The 27,735-nt window shown below is 43.5% G+C and overlaps 1 protein-coding gene across 3 annotated transcripts; it reads right to left on the reverse strand.

The window, feature by feature from the left end:
* Window positions 1-472: 472 nt before the first annotated feature.
* Window positions 473-26,266, reverse strand: USP36 (ubiquitin specific peptidase 36). Of its 3 annotated transcripts, none has more exons than XM_026667289.2 (20): window positions 26,126-26,266; window positions 23,396-23,701; window positions 23,090-23,305; window positions 20,563-20,673; window positions 19,593-19,695; window positions 18,483-18,550; window positions 17,684-17,754; window positions 16,999-17,081; window positions 14,884-14,995; window positions 14,508-14,648; window positions 13,309-13,409; window positions 11,895-12,033; window positions 10,753-11,415; window positions 9,267-9,382; window positions 7,189-7,707; window positions 6,614-6,837; window positions 5,611-5,763; window positions 3,914-4,029; window positions 2,929-3,063; window positions 473-2,058 (listed from the first exon to the last, which is right to left on the reverse strand). In XM_026667289.2, the coding sequence occupies exons 2-19, from the start codon at window positions 23,646-23,648 to the stop codon at window positions 2,932-2,934; spliced, it is 3,321 nt and encodes a 1,106-aa protein (XP_026523074.1). In that variant the 5' UTR covers window positions 23,649-23,701; window positions 26,126-26,266; the 3' UTR covers window positions 473-2,058; window positions 2,929-2,931. The 3 variants fall into 3 exon arrangements, with proteins under 3 accessions (XP_026523074.1, XP_026523073.1, XP_026523075.1); XM_026667288.2 differs by having other exon boundaries at window positions 26,137-26,253; XM_026667290.2 differs by lacking the exon at window positions 26,126-26,266 and adding an exon at window positions 25,797-25,962.
* Between the last annotated feature and the right edge of the window lie 1,469 nt (window positions 26,267-27,735).

Consider the following 27,735-nt stretch of genomic DNA (forward strand, 5'->3'; position numbering starts at 1 on the left):
AAAAACCCACCTTCCATACAGTATATAATTTATCCAGTGTTTCTATCACAATCGCAAGTAGAAGGAGGAGTTAATAATATTCACATAATAGCAGCAATGTATTACATAAATTAAAGGAAATGAAAGTTAACTCTCAGCTACTGCTTCTTACTACTGACCCCCTGGAAAGATATGTGTGTTTGTGGGGTCATTGTGAAATTTCAGCATAATGGATACCCTCAATACACATGCAATACTTAAAAAACATGTGTTGGGTGTAGTAACACCCAGCTAAACTCTTCCACTTCAAAAAAGCTTGTTGTTTTTTTCAACGTAACAACGATTGTTTCTCTCTTTGGTACTACTAGTAATCTCTGAAAACTGGATGTCTAAGATCATTTCTTTTTAGACCTTCTTAATCTCTAAATTCACCAGACATGATAAAAAAAGCCATAAGAACCTGGCCCGACAGACTGAAAAAAAACAAGACACATACACAAAACATTCCTTTATTGCACCATGAACCGTTGCTACAATGTGGGCTATTAACATTAAACCCCAGTATGAGGTGCAAAGTGTGTCCATGTTCAGGGTATCTACATATTGGCAGAAGACTGTAAAACAGAAGACCCTGTTCCCCTCAGAGAAGTAAGAGGCCCAGAGTCCACTTCATCAGAGGAAAAACAGTCTTAATTGTGAGCCCAAAATAGATACAAGGGCCAAAATTGGTAACAGTTTTTGTGTGTTATGCAGTGGAAATAATTGTTTTCAAGCTTCACACCCCATCTGTGAATAGAGAAAACAGATGCCAATGCTAAAAAGGCTAATGGATGGAGAACAGAGATGCAGAATGGATGGAGTGCACATGGACTGCCCCTCAGAAGCGACCATGCAGAATTGGCATATGACAGATGAAATATGTCAGCCTTAGAGATAGCAGCAATTGTATTGGTAAACAACAGGTACAAAGGAATCCCCTTTTTCTATTGGTGAAATATCTCATTAAAAAAATCTTTCAGGCAACTAGTATTCCTTTTAAATTGGGCAAGAAACAGATTCTGCCTTAGTGCTAAAGCAGCAATGATTCAGTCAGCCTCTTTCGAACGCTAAATCTGTTGCGTGAATCAGATCTTCTAGAAGACTCCGCTTCTGCCTATCAAACTGTGCAACAATGCCCACCAGAAATTAATTTGCACAAGGGCAGAAAGATGGAAAAAGACCAAAGATAGATATGTACTTGAATATTCAGGTGCCCTAGTAGGCTTCAGGAGTTCCCAGTTTAGGATATGCAATGTTGTTGTTTTTATATGAGAGGACCTTCAAAAGTTCAGTTTTCAGTTTATACACCCAAAATCATAAGAATTCATCAATAAATAAATAGACTCCAAGCTCCTTCAGAATGTCACTAATTAAAATCATGTTTAATAAAGGCAGGCCAATCAGACCACCAGCTTTTCTTGCGGAACAGAACTCGGTTCCAAAGATCGTCTGCAGCAAGAATAGGTGGTGGAGAATTCCAGAGGGGAAAAAATGTTTGTGATGGTGAGAATTTATGCTCATCTGAAAGGCTGAAACAAGGGACAGGTCATGCCCAGGTAAAGAAAAGTCATACAAATTAACACTCATAATGACAGCTGTAAGTGAGGAAAGGATAAGTGTCATTTCAGGCAATAATCTTAGAAACCAGGTGGAATTCTCAGTTTACTTCAAGTTCTCCTGGCAGGAAAGGCTGCTGAGGGGGTCACAGCTCATCAAGCCTAGATTTCTGGGTGTAGAGCAGCAAAAAGTTTCCAAGGGCTGACTGCCCTGCCCCCACGCTCCATCCACATCAAGTTACCCTGGGACAGTGGCTTTTTACTGGCATGGGATCTTGCAGTGCCCCTGTAAGGTCAAGAACCTGTTTTCTCCAGACGCTGTAGAGAAGCGATGCGACATCCTAGCACTCTGAACAGCAGCACCCTACTCAAGGCAAAAAGAGGCCTTTCTCCCCAGAAGTGGCAACTGGTGACTTGATTCAGGTCACTTGGAGCTCCCACAGTTTTAGAAGTTGACCACTGCATTTCTTCAGCCAAGACTCACCTGTTAGGTGGAAATGGAAATGAAATTAATGACACAGAAAAGTCCTCATCTTTGGGGAATCAGAATGACACGATCCCAGCTTCAAACCCAGAAGGGGAAAGAATGGCAGAATTAGTATGAAGTGACTTCATCACTCGTGTTCCCTAACTTCAGAGCCAAAATGCATCTTCTACATCCAGGATAATGCAAAGAAAAAAGAAAAAAAGTCACAACTACAGTTTAACTATATCCAATGATATATATGTAAAACCAAGGGGGGGAAAACCCAGAACAATAGTTATGCTGTGTAGCGCATGCTTAAGATATTTCTGCTTCGATTATTTATCAGTGCTGTGCTGAGATCTCCATCGGAAGTAGACATGGGTGTGCAAGTAACATCTGTCAAGAAAGCATTAAACTAAATGCATGTTTTCTCAGAATCATTTGTCAATTGTGAAGCATGGATAAACAGGCCTGTGCATTTCTGCGTGCTCCAAGTCATATTTTGCCACCTGAATACAAATTTCCACACAACCCAACAATGTAAAATATTCTTTTGAAGAATACATAGCATTTTTACCCATCATGGACACTAGTTACCTTTCGTTCCCTTATAACTGGCCATTTCCTACTCCATTTTAGCAATTCTATATAAAATAACCATCATCAGTGGTTCTCAACCTTTTCTTCACCATAGGCCCCCTTTAAATACCTTTTGTGGCACGGGCCATGGCCATGGGCCAACAAGACAAGTCAAGATAACATTTTTTCCAAGATTTTGCAGACTGCCTGTGATGATATCACAGGCCCCCAGACCACAGGTTGAGAACCACTGCTATCATCATCAATGCCACCCCATCTTTCTGCCAATAGGGTGTTCAGTTTATTTACCTTTCAAAGCCGATAGCTCAAGCTAGCTACTTTGGCTGGATGTGTCACAGCCCAGAAGTTACGTCTGCTTTGCAATTTTTGGAAGACATTGTAGTTTCTCCTCCGTTCACGCTTGAACTTCTTACTTTTTTTCACCTATGAATAAGAAGACTGTGTTTTATAGTCTAATTCCTGATACTGCAACTGTGATACAGGAATTATCTTAAATACAAAACACTGTAGAGTGGACAATGCATTTCTAGAAAAGCCTGGCTTTAAAACAAAAACTGAATTTGCTACAAGTATTTTCAAGCCTTCACTTCTTCCTAAAACCAGTGTCCTAGACCATCGATCAAGCTTTCCAGGTTTTTCCAAGACTGCATTACTACTGTATATTTATATTAATATTTACTATATTAAAGAACAATGGGAAAAAGTGTCGGAGAAGCAGAAGCATCAGGATTTACTACTATGGGGTTCTAACTGAATCCAAGATCTAACATATCCACAGGCTATATTACTTTATCTTCTACTCTCACCAACTATCTGAACTCTGTAGTATGTTCAGTGAAAATTATGCTTATTTTTCCGCTGGATGGAGAAATGCTTATTTCTAGTCACAAAATGTCTGTTTTGCAAATGTAGACCTGACCTTCCCATCACTCACATTAAAAGTGGAACTTATTCCATTCACAGAATGGAAACCATCAAATAAATGATCTTGCCAGCCTGACACGGGCAGGGGCAGAGAAAAATAAATTGTCTCTCATATTGAAGCAGAATGTAACTTGGTATGCATAAAGGCCGCATGATCAAAAGTTTGGGTTATGTTCTTGGACTTACATTATCGTTTTGTGTATTTCCTGATCAAAATATATTACAATAGTAATTCTCCACATGCATGCATATTTACCAAAAGTATGAATTTCCAAACAGAAAATTTTGAAACTGAGTCCAAATAGTGGAGTTGGGGCACTGGTTAGGCTCACACGAAATGGCTGCGTACCTTTCCACCATCAAATTCTTCGTCCCAATCATCAAGGATGGACTGCTTCTGGGACCATATAGCATCATGTATGGCATCCTGGCTGATAGCAGATGCTTCACCATTCCATGTGAAAACTGTGGATTAAAAGTAGAGCTGAGAGTGGCAGCATCCAACCTCTTTATTTCAGCTTACAGTGGATTCCTTATTTCTGCCCTGAAGAATCAAGCAAGCAACTATTTTCAGAAGTACAAGCAGAGAAATAGGAGCACCTTACATTCACACGTCGCCATCGTAAACCTCAGGAGGCCATCACAAAATAACAGAACTATTTTTTGCTTGCTTTCATTAAATGAAATATGAGTCCTTGATGATTTAGGATGGCAAAGACCATTCCAAACTTGGCACATTTCCAGTAGTTGAAGAATCAGAAATCAGACAGAACTTTTGCACGAGTCATTCCCATATATTCTAAATCCTATTCCAAGGTCTTTTCTTAGCTCCCAAAGTTTCTACAATACGATTCTGATGGAAGAAGTTAGAAATATGTTAGGTAGTAATTTTTCAGGTTATAATTTACTGCTAGATATCAAATTTGGCTAGAGAATTCGGAGCCTGCTAGGCCAACAGCTAGTTTGATCACATTTCATTATATTTTCCAAACTGTAACTTTCCTTATTTATATAGATGATCTTTGTTCAACAGGCATGATATTCTGCTCTGAAAAAAAAATCGGGGCCGGCCAAAAGAGACCCCCCGCCGCGCACCCGGGGAGCGCCCGCTGCTTTCCCTCGCCAGGGCCGGGCAGTGGCGTGTTGCACGGAGGCTGGTCTGTGGCTGGCCCAGCTCCCTTTTTTCCTGCCACTCAGCGGCCTCCGCTCGCACCGCCTGGGCTCCGCTCAGGTATCCGGCTGGGGCTGTCAGGAGTTGCTACCGCCAGCGCAGCTCCACGCGGCTCCAGTCCCGCGTTGCCTCGGGAAGGGAAAGGCAAAACCAGGAGCCGCTGCTGCCATTGCAAAGCGCTGCCGCGGCTCTTCCTTTTTGCCTTTCCTTCCTGAGGCAACGCAGGACTGAGCCACGCGAGCCGCGCCAGCAACTCCTGACTCAGGGCCTCCGAGGGGAGGGGAAGGAGGAGAAGAAGGGGTGGGGGAAAGGGGGGCGATTCTCAAAAAATCGGAATTCGATTTTAATCGGAAGAATATCATGCCTGGTTCAATGACCAATTCCTCAGCAACCGTTCGAACTTATGACAGTGCTGAAAGACTACTAGTTATGATCAGTCTTCATGCTTAGGTTAGTCAGTGTCCCAGTCACATGATCATTATTGGTGACTTTTTTGCCAGCTTCCTACAAGCAAAGTCATTGGGGAAGCCAGCAGGAGATCACTCACGACAATCACATGGTGCCTTTGGTGATTTGCTTAACGTTGGCAATTGGAAGTGCAGGAATTTCTGCCCCTAACTGACGGGGTTGTTACTAACAAACATTCCAATTGCCATCATTAATTACCTGTAAATGTGTTGCCCCCCTTTTCCCTTTATCTTCATTAGAAAGTGAAGTACAAGACATACAACAAAAATTGTATAGTTACGAGCATGCAGCAATGTGACTCAGTAAAAACTTGGAAGAACATGCATGTTCCCAGTGAGAAAGGTTTCCAAAGTCCTCATGAAAGCTGTAACTGGAAAAGGAGGGAATTCCAAATGTACTGGGTGTACCTTGCTTTCCGTAAGCTTTATCCAAAGAATCCTTCAGTAGCTCCTGAACTACATCGACTGGTCCACATTCGTGCCGCGTAATTTCCTTCTTTGGGCTCAGGATATTGAGGGAGAACTTGTCCCTATGTCTAAGCTGGTTGCCCCAAGCCAATGCTGTTGTGAGAAGAAAAAGGTGAAGAGCATATGAATGTAAGAGATGTACATGCAAATCTCCTCTTTCCTGCCAGATGACCAAAGCAGGTAGCAATGGCAAAAGACTTACACACCGCTTCACAGTGCTTTACAGCCCTCTCTAAGGAGTTTACAGAGTCAGCTTATTGCCCCCAACAATCTGGCTCCTCAAGAAGGACATCCATAAAATGTTCCTTTAGGGCAGTGCATTCTTAATGCAGTGGAATGACAGGCAAATTTCTCACATTCAAGGTGAACACATTTAAGACATTAGCACATACTGAAGTATTTTAGTTCTGCCAATTATTCTTCATTGCACTAAATATCTCGTGAAATAGTGTGTTGTAATTCAAGCATTTATAGCCAGAATCTGTCCTCCAAATCCATTTTTTTTCATCTGTGCATGTCTGTGTGCAGGGAAGAGAGGGGCTGTTTACATCTTTCAAACAAGGCTGATGACAAGCTAGCAACGTGGCTTATCCAGGAACAGATGCCTAATCTGTGAAATCCCCAAATGAGGTTTGGGTATAAACACTAGCGACACAAAAGGATCTTGGCGAAAATATCTTGGAATTAATACAATATACTGGTGCTAACAGATGCTTCTGTTTTAATTTGGATGTATAGACATCCGCTCTCATTTCTGATGATGTAATAGATTTTTATTTACAATTCAGCTTGAATGCAGTAAGTGGAAGGTCACCTACACTACATAAAGGAAGCCACGAAACTATTTTAGGTGGGGATGTGACCTAAATACATTCAGTATCCAGATTTTGACCTCTTTTGCTTCCCCCTACCCAATCAACTTTGATGCAGGTATATTACCAACCTGGAGGGCTGTCTCTAGCTACAGAAAGTCCATTCTCATTTAGTTCTTCTCGGGGGCTACAGACTTCAGCCACATGAGAATGCAATATCTTTCTTTGCTCATCTTTGTGGTGCTCACTCTCTCCATAAGAAGTGCTCTTGTCTGAACTGGGTGAAAGTAATTGCTTCTTCTTTTTCTTTTTCTTCTTTGTCCTACAGGAGCTGACTTCAGGTGGAGGAGAGCAGCTGTACATAACAGAGAAAAGGGTTTTTTTTTAAAATAGTTGTCAGCTTTACCAGTAGACCAGATAAGAAACCTGACCAGAGAAGCTAATTCTTCTCCACTGTAAAGCTACTTTTAACAAAACCTTGCAAGTCTGAAAGTACAATCTTCATGCTATCTCCTTTAGAGCCTGAGAAACTAGGCAGGGTTCCTTCCAAGCCTCTTTGCCCAGCCCAGTATCCAGCTGTGGGCTATGCTATCTCTTATCATTCCCTAGGCAACAACTGTCTGGCCTGCCTTCCAAGGTCTTCCCCACATAACATTGCAACTGGTCAAGTAAAACCTTGACTTGAGACAACCAGCCAAGCACTTACCAGTTCACAGGGGACAACAAAGGCGAGCAGTCTTCCTCCCTTTGCTGCAGCCTTTTCTTCTTCTTTTTCTTCTTCTTCTGGATGGAACTACTAGCTATTGCCGCATCATCTCCAGCCCTTTTCTCTTCCTCCCCCTTCCTAGTCCTCACCAAGTTGGCTTCCTGTGCAGGGGAGCTCACAATGCTGCCATTTTCCTCCAATTGCCTCCTCTTGCTAGGAGGACTGGAGAGCCAAGTCCTCTCATCATTGAAGTCTTTCATGTTTCGGCTACCATGGTCATCCTGCTCTTCCACTGCAGAGCTATGCTTCCTTTTTTTCTTCTTACTGCTGACAACTGGTGGCTCTTTGCTGTTGTCTGGATAAGAGAGGTGTGGTGCCAAGGTAGGCACAAAAGGTGATGGGAGACGGGTGGCAGCAGAGGGGCAGCATGATTTGAAGCTGGGTGAGGGCATGAAGTTGGCAAAGGGACTGTCGGCTGTTTGTAGAGATACTGAAGATTTGGAAGCAGGTGAGAGCACCCTAGAGAACCACATAAACATACAATTAAGAAGACCCAGCAGATTCTGAAGCTTTGAAAATGTTTGGAAAATATCATTGCTGTCGCAATTCTCTAAGGGTCAGTGCCAACCATCTCACTAATTCAATGTACAAACAGAATGGCATTATCACATATCTGATGGCTTCCAGGTGAAGATTAGAATTACATTTTTCCCTTTTTCAAAAGATACAAATACAAACTTCGATCAAAATTATCCCAAGTCCAGAACTGGAGCTATCAAAGATTTCACACCACTTTAGTTCCCAACCAAAGAGAATCATATAGCTGGGCATAAAAGCAGGATTGTCAACTAACATACTTCCAAGCATGGAGATTTTCCAATTATAGAATTTCTATTTCTTTATTTCACTGCCAAATCTGGAGCCTCCACGTTACGTAACAATGGCTGGGTCACACATCATGCTGGATCTTTAAAGTGGCTTGCATGGTTACGACTTATGTATTATGTGCAAACTAGTTAACTGGGGCTTATTTCCCAAATTATTATAATAAATCAAGATTGATGTGAACACTAATTTGTTTTTCTCTTTGCAGATACATTTGAAGGTATTTTATAGTGCACAAGAATAGTGATGTTTCAAGGCAGGATGGGAATGAAATGTTGCTGTCCCATATTACTTCTAGACTATGTCTACATGACTAGAAGGCATTTCTCTTCAATATTTCCATCATTCTATTAATCTAGTTGCGCCTTTTGCCCTAGAACTCTCCTTTTTTTTGTGGCAGACGTCTAATCTACACTAGTTCCTATTTTTTTTTTTTAAAAAAATGCACATCCTATGTCTTTTTGCTAAATAAACTGACCTACACCATTTGCTCAATTTACTTGAAAAAAATTAGTATGTGAAGCATTTACTATTCAGCAGCAGGACTGCATTTTGTTTCCAGAGGTTGATCTTTTGCTACAAAATATATTTATAACTAGAAATTATAGGTAAGCTGCTGATCGGTTCACAGGTCAATTACTCTATCCTAATAGCAATAGCATTCAGACTTATATACTGCTTCACGGTGCTTTACAGCCTTCTCTAAGCTGTTTTATAGAGTCAGCATATTGCCCCCAACAATCTGGGTCCTCATTTTACCGACCTTGGAAGGATGGAAGGTTGAGTCAATCTTCATCGAACTCCTGGCAGTGAGTTGAATTAGCGTGCAATCCTGTATTCTAACCATGGCACCACTACAGCTCTAATAAAAGCCTTCCAGGGGATGGAGGAAACAGAACTTACTAATATTAAATTATGCAACTAGAAACCGTTCTCAGGCATCATTTCTAGCTGAGCAAATGATGCTTCACCTCTCTGGATGCAATTTTCGGTTCCAGGACATGGAAAGCACCTGAACCAACCAGATTCCTCTGAGCTAGCCGGCTTTTAACCCAGAAATAATCCCCAGGAGGGATTCCAACAAAGACTTTAACTAACAAAAAGGCCTTATTGAGGTACCCGTATTCCAATAGCACATGGGCCACTTATGAGGCAGGCTGCCTCACCTTGAAGCCCTACTGGCCATAGCTTACCTGGATTGGACAAGTGCAGCAGCGCAGACGAATTGGGAGGTATATGTGGCAACTGGGGGGGAATGGGGCGGTGCCTGATGCTCATTGCCGCTCACTTTCCGCAGGGTGTTGCTGCCCTGTAGTTATCGACATAAATAAAAACTTGGTGGTCTAAAAGGAGGTTTCCATGACCCCAGGGACAGCGGGTGGCGTAAGAAGAGAGGGTGGGCACAAAACAAAGAGAAGTAGGGGTGGAAGAGGGAGGGGAAGAAGAATCAGAAAAGTGTTTGTGGTTAGAAACAGAGGGAAAACAAGGAAGGACATGTCAAAAGACAGAAGATGTGTTAGAATAAATAATGGGCCACTGACACCTCCCCATTTCCCAGGACATGCTAGCTTTACCCCTGAAGGTCACACCCCTGCCAAGCTTGCTCTGTTCTGGCCTAATGAAGCGAAAGGGTCTCTCTCTCTCTTTCCAAGCAGATGCAGGAGGAGGGTGGACAGGCTGCGGTTCAGGGCCATGGGCTGCTCACAAAGCGCCCCCCCCAAGAGGGTTACCAACGCATGGCAATTCTTACCCTGGCCAAAGAGGGAAATCTGTCACTTCTCAGTCAGTTCATATCATCTTAATTGTTCAATCCATTTTAGATTTTATTTTTTGTCCTGGTCCTGTCCTCTTCTTGGAATGCAAGCCTCAGCATGCCATTCAAATGGCCTAGTATGGCTCTTGGTTCCCCCACCCACCAAAAAGGTTCTACATCTTACTCTTCATAGCCAGAAAGAGGAGGGAGGAAGGAAGCAAACTCAACACATTTCACCCCCAAGGCCTTGGAAAAACAGTCTTGGCACAGAGACTTCAAGTATAAAGCGTACTTCCCACAAATGCTGTCTATTGCACTGGGGCATTGCAAGCTTGCTAGATGAGGTATCATTTGGGTTACTGCCCGCATATACATGTAGTCCTCACCTTACAATTCATTTGATGATCATTCAAAGTTACAACACCGAAAAAAGTGACTTATTAGCATTTTTCAGAGTTACAAACTTTGCAGCATCCCCGTGATCATGTGATCAAAATTCAGATGCTTGGCAACTGGTTCATATTTATGACCGCTGCTGCTGCTGCGTCCCAAAGCCATGTGATCACCTTTTGAGGCCTTCTGACAAATACGGTCAATGGAGAAGCCAGATTCACTCGACAGCTAGTGATTAACTGATCAACCACAGTCATTCACTTAACAATTGAGGCAAGGACGGTCATATAATGGGGCAAAAGTCACTTAACAAATGTCTCACTTAACCACAAACATTTTGGGCTCAATTCTGGATGTAAGTCAAGGGCTAACTGTAGATGACTCTTGAGCACATTGCGCCTTTATTGAGGGAAAGGCCATCTGGTTTTCCTTTATCAAGCTTTCCCCTTTCTCACCACCACTTCTTTCCCCCGCCTCCCATCCACCCCCACCCCCCAGAGAATGGCATGCCCAATTCCTTCTCCCAAACGTACCTTCCTGGCAGAAAGTGCCAGTTTCTTTGCAGGCGGGGGTGACATGGTGCTTCCCAACTCCAGATTGGCCAAATTAGCCAACAACGGGGATTTCAGCTTGGCAAACTTGGTGTCCTCAGAAGCATGTTTCCCAGACACACAGTCCGATTCCTGAGAGGAAGAGTAGCCATCAGCTCCTACTGTGGCCTGAGAAAGTCCCTTCATTGGCTTATGAGCTGGACTGGAGGAAGATGAGCTGCTAGAAGACGACGAAGATGTCAAGGAGGAGTCCTTGCTTGGTAGCTCCGTACTTTCCTCGTGTGCTTTGGCTTCAGAGGTTCCTCCAGAGCTGCTCGACAGCTGCAAAGATGCCACCAAGTTCTTACCTCCCCAGGAGCTCTGCTTGGCCAGCTCCAGTTTAGCACTGGCAGTCTGACCAAAGTCCTGAGAAGTTTTGAGAGACAAGGGTGGATGCTTCTTGGATCTTTTGCTCAAGTCATCCAAGAAAGCAGGCTTACTGGAGAGTTTGGGAGATGAGAATCCAACAGCAGGGATGAGCTTGGGAAGAAGAGGAGGAAGTATCCCATTCTGAGTTTTGTTGTTGGAAACAAAGGTGTTGCGGGAAACAGGAACACCAGAGTCCTTGGGGTCTGAAGCCTTCTTAACCTGAATTACATCTTGTCTCTACGGAGAAGATAGACAGAAGTGGTGGATCAGTAAAAGTATCCACTGCACCACGATCTGCGTAACAGGCACATACACATGTACCTGAAAGGTGAAAAGCTGGCTATAACTCTGGTGGCCTTGCCAAATGAAATAAGGTTGCTGTTATCTATATTAACCTAACCGTCTTAAGATTCAACCCCACTTGATCAACTCAAATAAGTTAAATGGAATTCCTACAGATTAGAGTTAAATTCTGCTATCTCCGCAGAAGTTCTCGCAACAATAAACCTGTACAGCTAGCAGCCAGATCTGAGAAATTAAAGTCAGAGCAAGATTTTTTATTGTCTGGGGGTGGAACATCATTACTTAATAGCTATATTATATGGATTCCTCTTCAGTGGCCCAAAATTGACTACTCGGGAGGCACATTTTCCCACCCATGTTTTCTCTCCTAGGTTCAGACCAATTTTGGAGCATGGCTCTGGGGTGCCACTCACTTTGCTTATCAGTGGTGAGGCAAGGGTACCATTAGTTGCACTTTTCTTCAAGTGATCGGAGGAGATGTTTGTTCGGCTGGGCATTGAGCAATTGCTTTTGGAGACAAGTACTTCAGGATTCTTCTTAGTGCTTGGGATCCTTAAAGAAAATTATTTTATTTCATTAACTTATTCATCAATTTGCCTGACCCTTTGCCTTTCACTAAAGGTTTTCCTGAAATTCTGTACTGTCTACATCAGAAGTCTCCAAACTTGGCAACTTTAAGACTTGTGGACTTCAACTCCCAGAATTCTGGGAGTTGAAGTCCACAAGCGTCATGCCCCTGGTGGAGTCTGACTCTGAGGGAGAGGAGGAACAGCCTACAGGGAATGGAAATGTGGCTCCGGAGGTTGTGGAGGAGGCTGGGGAAGGGCAGAGGCCGGCTGGGCAGTCAGAGGAGGACCCAGGCCCATCCCCTCTCCATCCTAGGGCACGCAGGGAGGAGAGGATAAGGGAGAGACATGGTCTACTGGGGAGGAAAGGGCCTTGATCCTCTTCATGGGCTGCAGCTGTGACAACTGGATAAGAGGACGGACATGCGTACGGGCAAGTGCTGGAAACAAAGTGTGGAAATATCTCTATTTATTGTTCCTCTCTGAGTTTGGCGTCCTTCCCAGTGTGTGTTCTGATATCTGTGGACGTCTTCAAGCCCTTATCTTGCCCGGTTTGTGTTGTGTTTTACTTTTTATAATTTAAATGGCATTTCCTCCTTCTTGTAACTGCTTGTGTGGGAGTTTTTTGTCTCCACACAAGGATGTTTGGAGCTTGGAAGCAAAGTGAAGGAATAAAAGGGGCTTCGCCTATTTTTTGTGTCTGTGTTTATTTTGTATCTCACCCTGGGTCATCATAACAAGTCTTAAGGTTGCCAAGTTTGGGGACCCCTAGTCTACATCAATGGACAGCAAATCAGAGGTGGGAGTCTTTTCCAATCTCTGCCTGAAGGTGCTGGGGACTGGACCCAGAACTACTTTTTTCCCCCTACAGCAAGCATGTTGGCCCTTCCCTCTAACAGAAAGGATGGCTGGTGAACCATGATACATTGAACACATTTCTCAATAATTAACCAGGCCAATTCAGGTCATGAGTAGTACAAGGAGATGCTTGCCACTCAGGCTACTTCCCAGCCATCCAGAATTGCAATGGCGCCAACTAGGTCATCCCTAGTATTAAGGTTATTGGGTTTTGTTTAGATAATGATCCTGAGGTAGAAGGCAATAAAATCCCATCAAATTTCACCAGCTTTTCAGAGGGCATAAAATAAGAAAGCACAAAACAAGAATGGCTTAGGAGACACCAGCTCAGATATCAGGGTGACAGCAACAACGCCCAAAGGGAAAGCAGGAAAAACCAACAGGAGCCACAAGCATCTCTTACCTAAGATAGAAGAGTACATAGGCCTGCTGGTTGAGAACAACTTTGATGTTGCTTGAATGTACCAGAGAATCATTCATCTGGTACCACTGCTCATTACTAGCCTAGATAAACAAAGAAAGAATAATTGATCACTACCCCCTAGTAAATCATCATTATCCTCAAAAGATGATTCCATACATATATTCATTTATTTCATTCATTTATTAGTAGCAGCAAGCCAGGCAAATCAGCCCAAGCACAGCAATGTCTAAAGAGTAATACTGGAGATTATCTAAGAAGGTGGATAATGTCATACCTAATCCTAATATACTTTGCCTTTGGTGTCTGGCTAATTAATGTCATTAGACTTAAGGCATTAGGACAATCACTGTCTGGACTGAGCTCAATGGAGCTTATGATGTCACATCACTTCCAGTAATCTGTAGCTTGGGCATCTCAGAAAATCCCCAAATCACAGGTTCTTCCATCACTGAGAAAACTTGGAGATGGACCACAAGACACAGAAACATTCTGCATGGATATTAAGAACTAGCTCTATATCCATGCTTTGCTATGAAACTGTGATCGGGCTTAGTTTTTGGGGAGGAAAATAAGGTGGGGGGGAATTCTGGCTCTGCCTACCAGCATCCATCAGTATTCATCTGGCTAGCATCCTGTCAGTGAGAGTTGAGGACTGTTTGGAAACTGAAAGAGAATTTGCTGTGTGAGCAAGGAGACAGCAAGGAGCCTGGGCGTGGCTTAGCTCAACTGTTCTGTACTAAAGCTGGTTGCTGCTGTGAAACTGAAACTCCTCTCCTCTGCTTGTGTTTTTCATTTGGAACAGATTTCTTTTCAGGTGGGGAGGGAGAGTAGAACTCCTTAGCATCAGAGCATGTTAATAATAATAATATACAAAATACTAATGCTCCGATGGTCATTTCGAAAAATCCTTTCTTAGTGAGCACCTAGAAGCCAAGAGGAACATACGTGCCAAATTTCAAGTTTGTAGGCTTTACGGTTCTGGAGATTTTGTGATGATGCATGAATGGTATTTCACTTTTATATAGATAGATAACCACAGGGAAACAAAGTAAAACAGTTCTGGTGAGGTACACTGGCAATTTTGTGAACTTCTCAAAAGGCATAGAAGTAAAGACTTTCTCCCCATCCCCCCCCCAAGGCTAAAGCACACACAGCCTAGCGTATCCACAAAGACCCACCTTGACATAGCAGTAGTAATGCCCTGCATGGCAGCTGTACCCTGAGTGCACAAGTACAGCGTAGAGGCCGTACATGACAGGGTCACCACTGCTCTGTGACATGTAAGGACGAATATTCAGGAATTCAGGGTAACCCACGTCCTACATAAGAGAGGGAAAGAGTTCGTAAGAATCTGTTCCACCTTCTATCCACCTGCACGAAAAGCATCAGCCTCACCTCAAGTCAGTGGTCTATGGATTGAGCTATCTATAGATTGGATTGAGCTACCTAACAGATTGACACCCACTCTTAAAGGAGGTCAGAGGGACTGGCCACCTGGGTTCACCCAAGCCCTCTTTCTGAGAAGGGACCCCCTCCTCCCCCATTCCTGATCACCTTGGTAATCTTGCCCCCACTGAAGTTGGCAAAGCGCTTGAGGGAGATGGTGAGGACATTAGAGGCCCGGTGGATGGTAAAACGCTTGGTGGCTGGAACTTTCTTCTTGCACCTGCGTGGAAGAGAAATGGGTGAGTTCTGTGCACCTGCTCAAAACATGAAGGACTTGAAACACAGAGCCAGTCCCTAAACGCCTATCCACAATAGAGGGTGCAGCTTCTGGACTGCTACTAACAGAGGCAAGTTTGAAGCATCTTAGGAAGGGCGGCTTCCTATATCTCAGTCTGCCATGCACCTGAAAGGAAGACAGCCCTAAATTTAAGGCCACCCCAAAGAAAGAGTGGTTTTAAAAACTCCCTTGCTTCCATTATTATACTTGGACCGAATTTAAAGAGATCCTTCCATTTTAAGGACAAATTACTTGAGGAAAAATAAGTCACGTGCACTGGATAGTTTCTAAATATTTAGGAAAACGATTGACTTCAAGTATTAAGCAGCTATCCCAAATGTAAAAATAGATGTCAAAATTTCATTTTTACTCGATTATTTCTCCATGACCCCATCCCTGCCAACTGATTAATTTATAAATGATTAGGTGGGGTGAGTTGCAGAGAAATAGTTAAACAAGATAAACAATCTTTCTAAGAGCCGCTGTGGCGCAATGGTTAGAATGCAATAGTGCAGGGTACTTCTGCCGATCACCGGCTGCCAGCAGTTTGGCACTTCGATTATCACCGGCTCAAGGTTGACTCAGCCTTCCATCCTTCCGAGGTGGGTAAAATGAGGACCCAGATTGTTGGGGGCAATAGGCTGACTCTGTAAACAGCTTAGAGAAGGCTGTGAAGCACTGTGAAGCGGTATATAAGTCTAAGTGCTATTGCTATTGCAATTTCTTTCATGAAAGGCAAATATACCTATCGCAGGATAATGTTGCAGGATCCAATCTGGATCAATCACCAGGACCAGAGTGTCAACTTCGAACCTAACCTGGCACCAACCAACCTGTTGCCACACAGAGGGGGAAGGAGGTTGGAATGCCTTACTAGACACAACAGAGAGCTTTCTCATGAAAACCAAGGCCATCTCTACTAGCAACAGATAAAGTTGGGGAAGGAGTGCCTGAAAAGCCCACCAATTAATCCAATTGGCCAACGTGACCTGTGACACTTGGAGATGGGGTTATTTCCTAGTTCACTTATACTGAAACCACGGGAAAGATTTAGAAGTGCTTTTCCTTTGAAGCTGTGCTGATATGATGTACTCAATAAAGAAGACCTTTGAGAAGGATCCTAGTCTCAGATTTCTGATTTGCTTGGGTTCATTAGTCGGAGTCTTGACACGGAGGTTTTGTCTTGGATGTCGGAAGACAAAACCTCTGGTTCTGGTAACTGATCCAGTTTGGATCCTGCAATCCTTTCCTTCTCTTTCTTTCTTTCTTTCTTTCTTTCTTTCTTTCTTTCTTTCTTTCTTTCTTTCTTTCTTTCTTTCTTTCTTTCTTTCTTTCTTTCTTTCTTTCTTTCTTCTTTCTTTCTTTCTTTCTTTCTTTCTTTTTTCTTTCTTTCTTTTTCTTTCTTTCCTCTCCCTCCCTCCTTCCCTCCTTCCCTCCGTGTGTGTGTGTGTGTGTGTGTGTGTTTAGGAAGGCCTTGGTTAACAATCATTTGTTCAGCAACTATTCAAAGTTCCAATGGTGCTGAACAAGAAGATTTAAAGGCGAACCTCAAGGGTTCAGCATCCTCACAGTCAGATGATCACAATTCAGGTGTTTCACAGTTACCATAGCTGCAGCATCCCAGTCATGTGATTGCATTTGCGACCTCCACTGCCAGCTTCCAACAAGCAAAGTCAATGGGGAAGCCAGCAGGTCACAAATAGCGATCCTGTGACTGTGGGATGCTGTGAATGTGCAGGATTCACTTAACGATCACAACTGGAACTGCCAGCCTAAGTCAGCATAGACACATGACACTGTGCTTTAAGATCGTGTCACTTAACCAGGTCCCAATTAACACTGTTAAACGGGAACTACCTATATTTCTAATTACGTTAAGGGAAACCGTTTATACACATAGCAGAGAAATCCAGAGGGAAGCCAAGGGGGGGAAAAAGGTAACTCACTTGGCACACATGTAGGCATTCTCCCCACTCAAGACATCAGCTTTCACAAATAATTCTAATGCCCGTACAATGTTGGCTGCTTGCTGTAATAAAAAGAAGAGGGAAATTCGCCTTGAGCCACCTAGAAATTCAGACTAAAGGGAAGTAACCTTTGTCTCCCTAAGAGTCATCTCTAGTTCTCTGGACCCAAAGATATATCTATAATCATATACATTCATATGCACAGACAAACAAACATATGCACACAAGCAGGCACACAAACGTATCCCCCAGCTATATCTCTCTTTATTTGCCTGTCCCTCTTAGTTATCAATGTTGCAAATACCACTGTGTAATAATATAGTGCAGTATCCTTTTTGGGTATTCCAGATCTAAGTGAGGGGAATAAACCTAAAAAGCAAGCTAGGCAAGTGGGTGTGCTCTAGCTACTTCCTCCTATTAGTATTTTAGCAGCTTTTACGCCTTTTTATACAGGACAGCTGCCCCTTTTCTGCAAAGGCCATGAGCTTGAAGAAATGGTATGCTTGGAACAGCTTCCTATCAGCATATCTACCCCATGGTTTAAAACAATTCAGAAAGTGGACCTTCAATATTTCATGATGATCACAACTGACATCTAGGCGATACCATCCTTTGAGATGGGTTTTAAAGAAAGCAAGCAAGAGAAATAATAATGCTGGCATACCCTGATTTCCAAAGCCACATCCAGGTAAGGGTCGTACGTATCTGAAACACTCTTGCATACGGAGCACTTCACTGCAAAGAAAGCAGAACAGTTGCTTGCCTGTTCTTCACGGTCACAGCTCCCTGCCAATGTCACATTTCATACTGAGACAGACGAGGTTTCCGTCTCTGCGTCTAGCAAAACCAGCACTGAAATCAGCTAAGCTACCAGGTGCTTACTATCCGCTTCGTAGCCTTGATAAGAGGCCAAAAACTAGAAGGAAAGGCCTACAGCAGGGGTGTCTAACTCAAGGCCCGTGGTCTGCATCCAGTCTGCAGGGTGCTTAAATCTGGCCCGTGGGCTGGCTTGGGAAACAGTGAAGGACTGGCCCATAGTGCCTCTGCCAGCAAAAATGGAACTTGAAAGGGTCACGTTCTGCCCTCCCGAGCTCCATTTTTGGCTGCAACAGCCTCCTGCAACCCTCTGCCCAGTGAAAAGAGAGCTTGGAAGGCCACTGCAGGCGCCAACACAAGTGACGTTGAGCTGGCCATGCCCCCCTGGCCACACACCCCAAGCCCCCCCCAAGGTCAAGCACAACCCTAATGTGGCTCTCAATGAAATCGAGTTTTGACATCCCTGGTCTACAGTGTCTGGAAAGCAACTACAAATCAACTGAACCTATAGAGGTATAATTGGGCACTGAAGGGAATTTTGGAGATGCCATATTATAACAGACTTAGCCGAAATTTAAAACTCCAGGAACGTGGAAAGGAAACCTCCCAGCACACCCTCATCTGGGGCCTCGCTAAGCCGCGCTCACCACGAGATCGGAGGTAGCCGCCAAAGATCTGGTGCACCAACGTGGTGGCCTGAGTCTGACGATCCAACCTGAAAAGACAAGCAATTGGGTGACTAGATTTCAGAAATGCTTTCATTTAAAACAAGGGTCCCCAAACTCTGCTGCTCATTGAGGTTTCAGATGGTTCATTCACCCCCAACATTTATTATATGAAAATGTAATAAATACAATGTTAAACCATAGAACCATAAATAGTAATAATCAATAATCCCATTGATCCTTGGAGGTTAATATTGATCACTGGGGAACTCTGTGAAATAAGGATAAGGAGTGTTGCTACACTACATTTTCCAGGAATTGTAAGTAGCACGGCCTATAATGAGACATAATGGGGGGTGTAGCTCAAAAATACCTGATAAAATGCCATTCTTCATTAATGAGTTAAAACACAAGCAATCAAAATCACCAGGCATGAATTTCCTCCTCTCAAGAGCAAAGAATACCTGCAACTCTGGGTTAAACCGATGGATTTGGGGTTTTCTATGAGCTCAATTGTTCTCTTCAAATGTTGTTGTTAACAGTGTACTGATGATGTTATCTAGCTTGGTAACAAAACATCTTCAAGAAAATGATCGAGCTCAAAGAACACCAAGAACCTAACATGCTGTGATGGCGCAGTGGTTAGGATGCACTACTACAGGCTACTTCTGCTGACAGCTGGTTCCTGCCATTTGGCAGTTCAAATCCCACCAGGCTCAAGATTGACTCAGCCTTCCATCTTTCCGTGGTGGGTAAAATGAGGGCCCAGACTGTTGGGGGCAAATTGCTGACTCTGTAAACTGCTTAGAAAGGGCTGTAAAACGGTATATAAGTCTGTGCTTATTGCTATTTCTTCCTTTAATAGGATTTTTTGCTATCTTTAAAGCAAGGATTACTTGCTTTAATATTTACTTCCATAGCAAGGAAAGGTAGACCTAATCACTGTTGCTTATGTAGCATGTATCTTCCCCCTTCCCCATATATGGGAAAGCTAATGCTTCAGTAAACGAATTTAATGAGGACACAATTACAAGATCAGTTCAACCCCGTGTTCTCTCCCAAGCACACAGCAAGCGAGCTAGTTGTTCATACTTAGTGTAACCGTTGAGGCAGGCCTTTTGCATGGCATCAATGGTGTAGCGCAAGAACTCATGAGCATCCTCCTGACTACCGAAACGGAAGTGTCGTGCAATCTCTGCCAAAGGAGATAAAAAAAGAACTTCCAGAACACCTCAGAACAGTTTCAGAAACAAATGTCATTACTGAACCCAGCATGGAAACTCAAAAGTTGTTCTTCATAAACTGACCACCACCAAAACCAAACTCTCCACCTAAGCATATCTAAGAAAAATGTTGATGAGTAAAACAAAAAATAAAATATAGTAAAAAAAAATGTTTTTGAAAGAGTCAGTTTGGTCTAATGTCTAAGGCTATTATACGCTAGAACAGAGGTCTCCAAACTTGGCAACTTTAAGACTTGTGGACTTCAACTCCCATAATTCTCCAGCATAGCATAGCTGGCTGGAGAATTCTGGGAGCTGAAGTCCGTAAGTCTTAAAGTTGTTGGGACCCCTGCACTAGAAAGTGGAAAACTGTGAGTTCTAGTCCAGCTTTGGCCATGAAAGTCAGCTGGGTGACCTTGAGCCAGTCACTCTCTCCCAGTCCAGCCCACCTTACAGGGTTGTTGTTGTGGGGAAAATAAAAGGAGGGAGGCTTGTTGGATACGATCACTGCCTTGAGTTATTTGTACAAATATTAATACAATTATAAAAAATAAAATAACATTTTTTAAGTTTCACCCTTACAATCTTTGAGATGTGTTCAGTTATATCTTGCAAAATCCTGAAAAAGAGCATCTTTGGACCACAACTTTTTCTCCGATGGCTGACGTGTCTTAATACTTCTCTTTGTAACCATAAATTCTAGAAATCTTGCTTTAAAAAAAAACAAACAGCATTCACACATGAAAATATTTAAATTATGGTCAACATCTCAAAAGGATCACTGGTCTCTTGCCCTGTTTGAACTGGACAGGTAGACATTATTCCAACCCCCTGCTTACTTTTAAGATCTCTGATGAAGGACACAGGTTTGATGGCATTACCACTATTGGCAAAAGCCTGGATCATGTGATTCTGCATTATGCACATCATGCAGAAGCCTCCTTGGTGACCTGGAAGGGAAAATAAAATCACAATTGGCTATTTTCATTAATAGCTACATTATACATCTTCCGTTGTATCACTTTTTTTTTGCTAGAAGCAAAATAAAGATAGACCCTACACTTGAAATCTTCACTTTACTGAAATAGCTTACCCACTGAGTTGTGATCAGACCTACAGGGATCATCACTTAGTCAATTTGTCTATATAAATGCTCCAACACTGAAAGTTTTGAAGAAGAGATTGCATAACCATTTATCTGAAATGGTATAGGGTTTTCTGCCTAAGCAGGGGGTTGGACTAGAAGACCTCCAAGGTCCCTTCCAATTCTATTCTATTTCTATTTCATTCCGTATCCATCCATTTTGTCTCTTTTCCTCTTTTATGTGCTGGCTAAAGGCCATAATAAAAAATATAGATTGATAACATGGACAGTTTAATAACTTCCTATCCTGACTCCAAGCTTCTCTGCCACATACCTGTAAATCTCCTCAATGCAATGCCACCCATTAAGCAGCTCAGACAGGAAAAATTATTCAAACAAGGGGAAAATTTTCTAAAGTATGTGCATTAAGCTGCTGGTCCCTTTTGAGCACAAAATGATCCTTGCTGCTATTTAAATAGCTCATCTGACTTTTAAAACAAAACCACCAAAGCTGCCATCTACCCACTTCTACCTAGATGTACACTCTTCAACTAAGAGTCAGTACCACTAGTAAGGAAGGGATGGCATAGTGAGGAAAGCAACTTTTATGTATCCCCACAGCTGGCCCAAGACCTTCACAGCTGCCAGCATAGTCTGCCAGTCTCCCATCACAAGCATTTATGCAATGAAAGGCAGCTGCTAGCTGGAACGTGATACACCACTGCATGTGGGCTAACCTTGAATTACTCACCCTTCTCCTATACCCCACAAGCCAAGGAAAACCCATCCACTAAGCTCACACAACATTGCAGGCCCATTAAAGATAGTCCTCGACTTACAGCCATTCATTTAGTGGCCGTTCAAAGTTACAAAGGCACTGAAAAAAAGTGACTTTGTTATGACCATTTTCCACACTTAGGACCATTGCAGCATCTCCATGGCCACATGATTTACACTCAGATGCTTGACAACTGGTTTATATTTAGAACAGTTGCAGTGTCCTGGGATCATGTGATCAACTTTTGTGACTTTCTAACAAGCAAAGTCAATGGGGAAGCCAGAGTTACTTAACAACCGTGTTACTAATTTAACAACTGCAGTGATTCACTTAACAAACATGGCAAGAAATATCATAAAAGCAACCTCACTTAACAAATTTCTCACTTAATAACATAACTGTTGGGCTCAATTGTGGTCATAAGTTAAGGACTACCTATATTACAATTAACTAACAAAGAGTAATTAAAGTAACTCTTTGTCACAAGAAGCACTGCTCCTAGATTTCAGTTGCAGAAATCAAAGGCCTCAGTAATGGAACATATCCAAATCCTAAACAAAAAACCTCAAATGCAGCAGAATCTAAAATCACAGCCTAACTTCATGATACAACGTTTTCTTAAGAGCAAACTATTGAAGATACTTCCTAGTGTCTGAAACACATTGAGATTCTTCTCATGTAAGTCCGTTAAAGCATAACCACAAAATGATATTGGAAAAATCCTAATGTTTCCCACAAAACACTATCAGAATAGACGGATCAGAAATTTGTAATTAGAAATTGTAGAGCAGTTCAAAAAGTAAGCTCCGATTGAGGGGGGGGAAGAAGATTTCCACATAAAATGGGCAGAATTATAGAATTTGAAATTATATTTTGGAATAAATAACATCATCAATCATCTGAACAACACTTCTGAATGGTCCTGCCTGATTTTTACCTGGCTGATCTTGCTATGAGCCTTCCTACAATCCTGTAATGTAAAAGGACATAACTTCCTCCAATCCTATGCCCACGGGATTGATGAGATCGTGGCAGAAGCAAAATCAGACATAATTTTCTAGTTTTGGGGACAGTAATTCTGCCTGCATCGATGCTCTGAAAGTAATAATGGGAATGAAAAAGGAGTAGCTTACCAGAAGCAGCCCTGAATCCATCCGATCCCTTCCAATTGCCCCAACACACACCAGAAGACATACACCAACAATGTTGCACACATGTACCCTCTAAATACCTCATTCCCTGACCATTCACCTTCACAGGCTTTGGAAAATGAAACAGGTAGTTCCTATAGCTTTTGCTCTAAGGCAGGGGTTTTCAAACTTGACAGCTTTAAGACTTGTGGACTTCAACTCCCAGAATTCCTCCTCCAGTCATGTTAGCTTGGGAATTCTGGGAGTTGAAGTCCACAAGTCTTAAACTTGCCAAGTTTGAAGACCCTTGCTCTAAGGGGAAAAGAGATATGAACAGCACTGCAAAACACACGCAAACTCAGCCACACACTTACAGTTGCGGCTGTGCTCCTTAGAAAGCAGATAATTTGCTAGAGGTGGGGTGTACGTCAGACACTGCAGGGTTGAGTTGAGGAAGCAGGTGTTGCCCAGGTTGTGGAGACCAGCTCCAACGCGGTACACCCGCTCCCATTTTAGAGAGAGTCGCTCCAGAGGGAAAAGGACCTTTTGGGGAGCTGGCACCCCATCACTTCCTGACACATGCTCATTACCTGTTGGAAGAAAAAAGGAGAAGTCAGCAAGTCAAAACCAAAATAAGACCTCATTCTCCAAAAGACAAGTGCAACGAACAAGGCAGGCACCTTGTTTTCGTATGGGTCCCTCTTCAGAGCCCTTGTGCCGACTGCAGTTTTCTGTCCTCGGGTTCAACAAAACATACTTGCTCTTGAGGGTCTCCAGCTGGTAGGAGAAGTTTTTGGAGGCTGGTTCAAACTCAATCTTTTGCAGCAAAATCTTCTTGGCAGAAGCTGCCAACAATTTACCCAGTTCAACATCGTCAGCAGAGTCTTTTCGCCCAGGCTTTAGGGCTTCTTTTAATTTGTCCACTATTGGCATGGTGCATCACTTGGTAAAGGCAACAACCACCATCCTAGCAAGGCAACTTCACTCTGCAAAAAAAAAAAAAAAAAAAAAGGTTATTCGACCTCAAAAACAAATGCCTCCAGCTCAGCCCTTTTTTCTCTATAGTACTGTAGTAAAATCCACCCTCAAATATGTTATTGAGGCAATCTGATAATCTTTATTTCTTTACTTCTAGCTCTATTTTGCTTGTCATCTTGCCTCTCATCTTTCTATGTTGAATATGGATTATAAGGACTGGGCGGGTACCTTTTTAAATTGCCATGAACTTTTATGATGCTTTAGGAATCATGATCAACATGAATTTGGTTTTCACAACACAAAGCTTCTGTTTAAAAAAATCTATAACCAATCTATCTTTAGATTAATTATCTAATCTTTATAAACAATCAGATAAATTCAGAGCACACCTATAATTAGATTTCCCAACTGTAAAATTTCAAATACAAATGCGTAGCAATAAATATATATTATCTATTAAGATACAGGAATAAAATTCCTGTATCAAAAACTAGAAATATACTTATTTGAAAGGCAGGATTGGATAAAAACTACAAAATATTTTTTTTCACATTTCTGAAAAGCCTACAATTTTATGTACATCGTTAAGCCTTTCAATGCATCCTTTAGCATCTCATACCTCCTGGACCCAAAATTCTCTACTCAGTAAACATATTTTTTTTCCCAAAAAAATCCAACAAATGATTAGATTATATAATAGTTTTTGCTGCATATGAGGCTCTAGATGTACTTTCATGTTGCTTTGCAACTAACTGGAAATTAACTTGTAAATGATGTATTTCTGTTTCCTGAAATGACTGTGCTCTAGAACATGCAATTCACATTATAGCCTTTAATGAGGTGTGAAATTTGCTTAGTTTTAAGACAGACAAATTAGCAGCCATAGCAAGAAATATAAATAACATAAATAAATAAAAAGGCTCACACTATTATCTGACCATTTCGTGGATTGCCTTGAAATTTGATTGGCAATAGTTTTACTTCCCATTAAGAAACCCCAAGGGTCTCTACTAATAGAAGATTAAAACATGCTGCCAGGCTGAATAGATGAACCTTTCTTATAAATATAACAGGAAAAATTCATATTGTACTCTGTTTTTGAAAGAAAGGGGGGTTGCATCATGTGTCCCTTTTTGGGGGGAACCAGGTATTTTTCCAGGGTGCGTGTGTGTCTGTGTAGGTAACTGTATACATGAAATGCTATCATACACATTATAGCATACTTTTATCTGAACATGAGCACCTCTCTAAAATAAACAGTGTCAGGAAAGTTTCCTCAGTCTACCTTGCTTCAAATTTGCCACTCACATTTTTTTTTCTGAACCTCCCATTAGAACACAGAGGGATCACAGTTATCTAACAAAACAGTCTCCCACACCTGGGATGTGCTGGATTACATCACATAAATTCCGGCTAGTGGGAAATTAAATAGAGCATACCTGGAGGGCACCAGGTGTCACATGCAAAACAAATCTCATCCACTTGGCAAGTGGCAGCATCTAACGGGGCAGCCAAGGACACACAAGATAGGGATGCTAAGGAAACAACATGGGAAGTTGGGGGAGGAGGGAGAGATGCAAGCGCATGTCAGGAGAACTGAATCATCAGGGAGAAGAGAATGTCACTGGGTGCCTGGAAGCAAACTTCTCCAGTGCAGCCTCACAATTCCTTTCATCCGGGGTGAAAGGGAGAAAGAAAGGAGGGAGGTTGCTCTGTGAGATAACAGGCCAAAAGGAGTCCAGCGTTTAGCAAAAGGCATTGTTGCAAGGAATCAGCAGAAACGCCCCCACTCTAAGGGGGAAATGCTTCGTCTAGCTTCCGATCTGTTGACCACAAGACAAGAAGGGACTCAACTCTTTCCCCCTCTCGCCCCTGTCCTTCCCCACCTCGCTTCCTTTGCAAAGAGCGCCCGCGCGTTAGACCCACCATCCTCAGTATGTGCCTAGAGTTTGGGGGTAAGCCCCGCGCAATTCCCCCCACTTCCCAACCAGATACGCTGTTCTCTCCCAGCCCAGAAAACCTTGGCCGAGGTTAATCCGGCGGCCCCTAAAGCCAAATTCCAAGGCGCTCCAGAGCCTCCGGCGTTCGTGCAAGGACACCTACATGCGTCGCCTTCCAGAGACGGTCCAGGCAGGGCCTGGGCTCACAGCGGAGGAGGCTCCTCCTCGGCACGGCCCCGATTCACCGGGTACGCCACGGGGATTCGAGCAGAAGTCGCTCGCCCTGACGCCAGGGACCATCAATCCAAGCAAGCACGGCCGAACAAGAGCTGCACAGGAACAGCCGCGGTGAGGGAAGCGGGGGAAGAAGGGTCACGCAGCCAGGCAGTCGGACTCCCGAGCGATCGCTCTCCGCGAGCAGCCGCCACCCCGTGGCCCAAGCCCTCTCCGTTGCACCGACCCCCGCGCTCTTCCTCCCGTTCTCATTCTGACCTTTCACTCACCATCCGGAGCGGTCCCTGCGCTCCTACAGCGTGTGCGCATACACAACACGTGTCCAACGCAGCGCATAGGGAAGGCGAGAGCGCAGCTGCTAGGCCGCGAATCCAGGCCCAATCCGCCTCCTGACGGGGCGGGGAAGCGAAAGCCAACCCTGCCCATCCTGCTCTGACGCAAGGCTGCCCCTTCGCACGTTTCCGGGAGGCAGCGCCGCCTGGCTGAGTGGTCTTTGGCCCAAGCAAGCCGCGAAGCGATGGCTTTGCTGGTAGGCAGAAGAGGCCGCTGTGTCCTTCATCCCCTCACTTTGCTACTCTTTCCAATAAAAGTTGCCGCTTGGCCGACTCTCTTGAGCGGGTCTACGACAACTCGCCACGCCCGGCCCACTCGCATCAGGACAATATGCCACGGCCAACTTGCTGCGGAACAGCTCGTCGGGAAGCAATAGTGGAATATAGGTAGTCCTCGGCTTACCACCGCAATTGAGCCCATAATTTCTGTTGCTAAGTGAAACCCTTGTTAAGTGAATTTTGCACCATTTTACGACCTTTCTTGCCACAGTTGTTAAGTGGATCATTGCACTTGTTAAATTAGTAACACAATTGTGAAATGAATTTGGCTTCCCCATTGACTTTGTTTGTTAGGAGGTTGCAAAAATTGATCACAGGACATCTGAATTTTGGTCACGTGATCTTGGGGATGTGCAAGTGTGAAAAATTGTCATAAGTCACTTCAGTGTCGTAACTTTGGTCACTAAATGAACTGTTGTAAATCAAGGATTACCTGTAGAACCGGGTGTCAAACTCAAGGCTGGCCTGTGGGGTGCTTAAATGTGGCCTGTGGGGCCAGCCTGGAAATATCAAAGGACCCGCCTGTGGTGCCTCTGCCTACCAAAAAAGGCCACGGCCCGTATTTGGCCTCCCCAGCCTCCAGCAGCATTCTGCCGGCCAAAAACGGGCTTCATGGAAGCCCTGCGCAGCCTGTTATCAGCCGCCTCAGGCTTTCAGCTGGGAGAATGCTGCAGCAGTCCATGGAGGCTGAAAATGAGGCACAGGGGAGCACATGTACCCCCCCTCCACACACACACACACCCTGTTTTGGCCAGCAGGGTACTGCAGGAGGCGTCCATCCCATCTCTCCCACACCGCCTGCCCCCGGCCAGCCCACAGAGAACTACAATGCTGATCCAGCCCTCAGAGAAATCCAGTTTGACACCTCTGCTTTAGAATCATTAAAGAAAGGATGCCAGACACGGGACAAAATGAAATGGGAAGTTTTAACATTATTTTAAATAATTAAATTGAATTGAGTTGTCCCGCAGTGAGTTGGCCATGATGACTTGTCCCATGGCGAGTTGGCTGCTGTGAGTAGTCCTATTCACCTCTTGGACACCACTGAAAACAGGAGGGAGGGGAAGGTGGGACACTCCCGAGGCAGCTTGGGGTCCAGAAGCCAGGGTCCTGCACAGAACTGATCGCGGCTCCTACCGCGATGATCCAATTTAAGCGACCACACATAGCAGTGCTCAGAGGATCTGTCACCAGGATTTTAGACAACACAGGGTAGGTAGATGGTTCTCCTTTGAAGCCAAAGTTTATTCTTCGTGT

Source organism: Notechis scutatus, chromosome 2 (assembly GCF_049901735.1).
Source record: "Notechis scutatus isolate UNSWTSFEM ecotype Mainland chromosome 2, rNotScu1.2, whole genome shotgun sequence".
In the NCBI taxonomy this organism is placed as follows: Eukaryota; Metazoa; Chordata; class Lepidosauria; order Squamata; family Elapidae; genus Notechis; species Notechis scutatus.